Below are 4,314 nucleotides of genomic sequence, written 5' to 3'. Positions count from 1 at the left end.
CCCCCCGGCGCCAGCACTTACCGGGGAGCAGCAGCGAGCAGAGGCAGCAGAGCAGCGCGGCCGGCCCGGGGAGCATCTTCTCCGGAGAGGCCATTGCAAGGTGGGGGGCAGCAAGAAAACCGGGGGGGCCCCGTGGCAAATAAAAAAAAAAATAACAACAACAAAAAGAATCCAGACCAAGCACCAAAAAAACCGCAGAAATCCCCTAAATCCAACCACGTGCGAGCCGGGAGCAGCAGCCAACGGCGGAATTTGGGGAGGGGGGGGGAACCGGTTCAGGTTGGGAGGGGGGCTCGGCTTTGCCCCCCCAGCTCAGCGAGCAGAGCACCCCATCTCCGGTCCCCCACCCCTCCCCACCCCGCACCCCAAACCTGCCGCAACCCCCCCCCAGTGCCTGCAGGGCGGCCGGGGGAGCGCCCAGCCGGCGGGGGCGGGTCCCCCTCCTCTTCCTCCTCCTCTTCCTCCTCGGGAGTCGGCAGCGGGGGGAGAAGAGCACGTGTAACCCCCTCCCGGGGAAAAAAACAGCACCGATGTGCTGATGGAGGATGATGCTGCAGGGTGCGGGTCGCCAGCCCCTCTGCACAAGAATAAAAATAAGAATTCCAAGCGCTGTTCTTCCAAAGGAAAAAAAAAAAGAAAAAAATTAAAGGGGAGGGAAAAAAGCTGAATTAAAGCGCTCCCCTAAAGAAAAAACAATAAACGGGGAAAAAAAAAGAAAACAACAAGAACGTAACAAAAAAAACACAACCCAGAGCTGGGTGAATAATTAATCCCAGGCAGATGCGATTAATCGTTGGCAGGAGCAGCTCGGCGGCGGAGTCCCCGCATCCGAAGGCAAAGTTTGGGGGGGGGACCCCGGGGCTCAGCCGCTGCCCCCCCACCAGGGCTGGAAGCGGGGGGAGCCCGCCATGAGCGTGGAAAGGAGGGGGGGTCCCCGCCTCCTCTGCCCCCCCCTTCGGATTAAAGAGGGGGTGCACCCCCTCCTGCCCGCAGACGGAATAAAAGAGGGGGTAGAGGAGCCTTGGGCAAAGCGGCAAGTTGAGGGGGGTCGTGCCCCTGGCCCCGCTCCGAGCCCCCCCCGCCTGTGCCGTGCCGAGCCGAGCCGGGGGGGCCCCGCTGGGCGCTCCGGTGCCCGCTCGCCCGGCCGGAGCCGCATCGGGCACCGGTGGGTGCCAGCGAGGGGAGGGCGGCAGGGGGAGGCGCCTTCCTCCTCCTCCTCCTCCCCCTCCTCTTCAGGCGAGGAGGTCCCCGCTGGTGCAGCGCGATGCGATGCAGAGCCCACCCTCCTCTTCCCGATTCCCCCGAGCCACTTCCCAGCCCGCCCCCCCACCCCCTGGACCCCGCCCCAGCACCCCGGGGTGCGGCGGGAGGGGCTGCCCGGCCCTGCCCTGCCCGTGCACCGACACTGCTGCAATGCAAGAGGGTCCAGGAAAATGGGGGCTTAGGACCCTTAAAAGGAGGGCAAGAAGTGCAGAGCAGGGAGCACGTACCTCGTCACCCCCGTGATGGAGAGGGACAGAAGGGTTTGGTCACTTCTCACCACCCTGAGGGTCCCTGCCCCATCCCTGCTGTGACCAGGGTGTCCCTGCCTCCCCAGCCCCCACTGCTAGTGCCACCCACGGCTGTCAGCCTTGTCACCCCACTCCCTGCAGCACTAGGGACACAGGCAGGGCCTGGCTACAGCCCCCACACATGGGTGCCAGTAGATGAGGACCCCCTGTGCCCCCCAGGGATGGGGGAACCAGTCACCCCCTTGCCCCTGCCCCTCCTGGGCTGCCTGGTCCCCTGCACATCCAGGGATTATTTCCTGCAGGGCCTAGAGATGTTTTCAGCATGGGTGGGGAGGGATTCCCCTTGTCTTGGTTTGCTGCTATAGAGCCATGGGAGAGTTGGGTTTTTGGGGAGCAACACTGCCGTCCCACCCTGGGAATGCCACACCCCCCTCAACCACATGGTGGCCGACGGGGATGTGTGAATATTTGGGAACTGAGTCCCCATCACAGCCTACATACCCATCACATTCCCTGCATGGCTCCTGTGAGCATCTACCATGGCTGGTTTGGCCACCCCAGCCAAGAGTGGGTTTTCCTGCCCCCACCAACCCTGTGACCACCTCAGGAACCTTCACCCTCTCTGCTGCCGAACATTTCCCCATCTCCTTTCACCAGGAAATATTGGCCAGCACGTTCATCCTGGCAGCCTCATTTACAGTGGAAGTGCATAAGACATCTCCATTAATGCCAAAATAATTCATGGCAATTAATAGGATTGACCTTGAGCGGTGACAGAAGCTGAAGATGCCCCCAAGAAGCGGCAGCCCGGCCGTGCCGAGGGGGGAGGACGGACCCTGCACCGAGCCCTTGCACACCCCCAGCACCTTTGGGTGCTGCTGGGAGGTCTTTGCAAAGGATGCTGAGGAATGGCAGAGGGGCCAGGGCGAAGAAGAGCAGGGAGATGGGACGTGCCCCAAAAGCCACCAGCTGGAGTTCTGCGGGAAGGGCTGAGCACTGTTCCTGATGCCTGGAAAAGGCCTGGCTGCTGCGGGAGCAGCCCCACGCCACTGCACAGGCACTCGCTGCTTGTTTTCATAAAAATCCCATGATTTATAAGCCAATCTCCCGATTGCTTTGGGAAGGGGAGGGCTGACTCACGGGCTGGATCCCCAGGGATGGAGGAGCATTAGACAGAGCAAAGCAGCGGCTGGGCCAGGATTTGCCTTTCCTCAGCCTGCCCAGAGGGCGATGGGGCAAAGCCTGAGTTTCCCCTCTCCAAAATGGACCCCGGGGTTGGGAAATGGGATGATGACAGGACCACGCCGCATCCTTCCCGGTCATGGGATCCTTTTCCCACTGATGGATGAGAGCTTTTAAAGAGGGATGTTTGGGTGCAATCCCTCCTGCGTTCCCGCGGTGCCTCTGGCAGGTTCTTGGCACCACTGCTGGGATATTTTTCAGCTGTTACAGAAATAAGTATTTTTACCCCAGCTGGATTTTATTTATGACTCCAGCTCTGGCAGGCGGAGGGGCTGGGGTGGGCGAGAGCAGGCAGCTGTGATCTCTCTTTCCCCAGTGAGAATCAAAGCCAGGACTGCCACTTATGTTGAGGAGATGCTGGAGATAAATCCTGTTATTTTAGCAGGAGCTGAGGCGAGGAAGTCCAAAATGTGACTCCAGTGCAGGGTCCCATCTTTGTGGGGACCCGCCTGAGCACCTCCTGCTTTTTTGGACGTACGATGCACTGGAAAGCACAAGGAAGGATTTCCCAAGGGGTTACCCCAAAAAACATTGTGGGATGTCCAGGCAGGAGGGGGTCTGGCTTCATTCCCAAAAGCACCACATCCACCCAAATCACAACAGCCCCTTGAGCCCCTACACAGAGAAGGATTTTGGAGTGCAATCCCTGTGGGCTGGAGGCACTTTTCCCGTGGATAAATCCCGGCTGTGGGAGCAAACTCCAAGCGAGAGCATTAGTGCCAGGTCAGGCAGAAAGCACCGCCTTGCCGGGACAGCCCGGCCTCTCCCGGTAATCCCTGGCCGGCGTTTCACCTGCCAGTAATCCCGGAGGCAGCACTAATCGCTGGGATAACAGTGCCCGGGAGGTGCTAATCACCAAATCCGGCCCTAATCCCTGTGGGAGCCTCTGTGGAGGTGCCGTGGCAGAGCCAAGCCACCAAGGCAGGCGGGCAGCAGGCACAGGGGCTGCTGCGAAGGGGAAGAAAAAAAGGGTTCGGGAGGACTCACCTTTCCCTTTCCATGGAGAAACTGAGGCACCCACAGGGACAATGCCCACCAAGACACATCTGAGCTTCCTCCAGCTCCGCTCGTCATCTCCAAGAGTTGTGGAAGGATCTTGTTGTGATAAAACAGAATCATGAAGGGCAGGGAGGGCTCTTGGTGTGCAACCCCCCCTCTGGATACATTGGCATGGGAAAACACACACCAAACCCCATGAAAACAAAAGCCAAGAGCCAAGACTGAGGTTTGCACCTGGAGGAACACCCTGAGCTGTTTTTTTTCATGCTTTGACCCCAAGGACCCTCCAACGAAGATAAATTACCTATAAGGCAGAAAGAATTAAAACAAAAATGCCCTAGGAACGCCCCAGGACAGTGAAACCCTCACTCCAAGCCTCCAGTTTTCCCATTATTTTCCAATAAAGATTGATTCAGGCAGGGAATTTCCTTGCCTGCAAGCAGCTCTCTCCAATGGTGGCTGCCTTGTTAGTGTCTGGAGCATCACACCCCGGCCCGACAGCTAATTCTGTGTGGGAGTTGAATGGCTGATCCTGGAACGTGATTAAAAATATATATCAATT

The 4,314-nt window shown here is 58.8% G+C and overlaps 1 protein-coding gene across 1 annotated transcript in view; it reads right to left on the bottom strand.

Annotated features, from left to right (window-relative positions):
- TMEM132E (transmembrane protein 132E) overlaps positions 1 to 657 on the bottom strand; it is a 25,565-nt gene extending 24,908 nt beyond the window's left edge. Inside the window, exon 1 of the mRNA XM_027666911.1 lies at positions 22 to 657. Within this exon, the coding sequence (XP_027522712.1) occupies positions 22 to 94 (73 nt within the window). The 5' untranslated portion in view covers positions 95 to 657. The remainder of the gene's footprint in view (positions 1 to 21) is intronic.
- Between the last annotated feature and the right edge of the window lie 3,657 nt (positions 658 to 4,314).

This window comes from Corapipo altera, unplaced genomic scaffold, assembly GCF_003945725.1.
Source record: "Corapipo altera isolate COAL_440 unplaced genomic scaffold, ASM394572v1 181, whole genome shotgun sequence".
NCBI classification, from domain to species: domain Eukaryota; kingdom Metazoa; phylum Chordata; class Aves; order Passeriformes; family Pipridae; genus Corapipo; species Corapipo altera.
The sequence above is the reverse complement of the archived record's forward strand: the minus strand, read 5'-3'. Positions and strand labels throughout refer to the sequence as shown.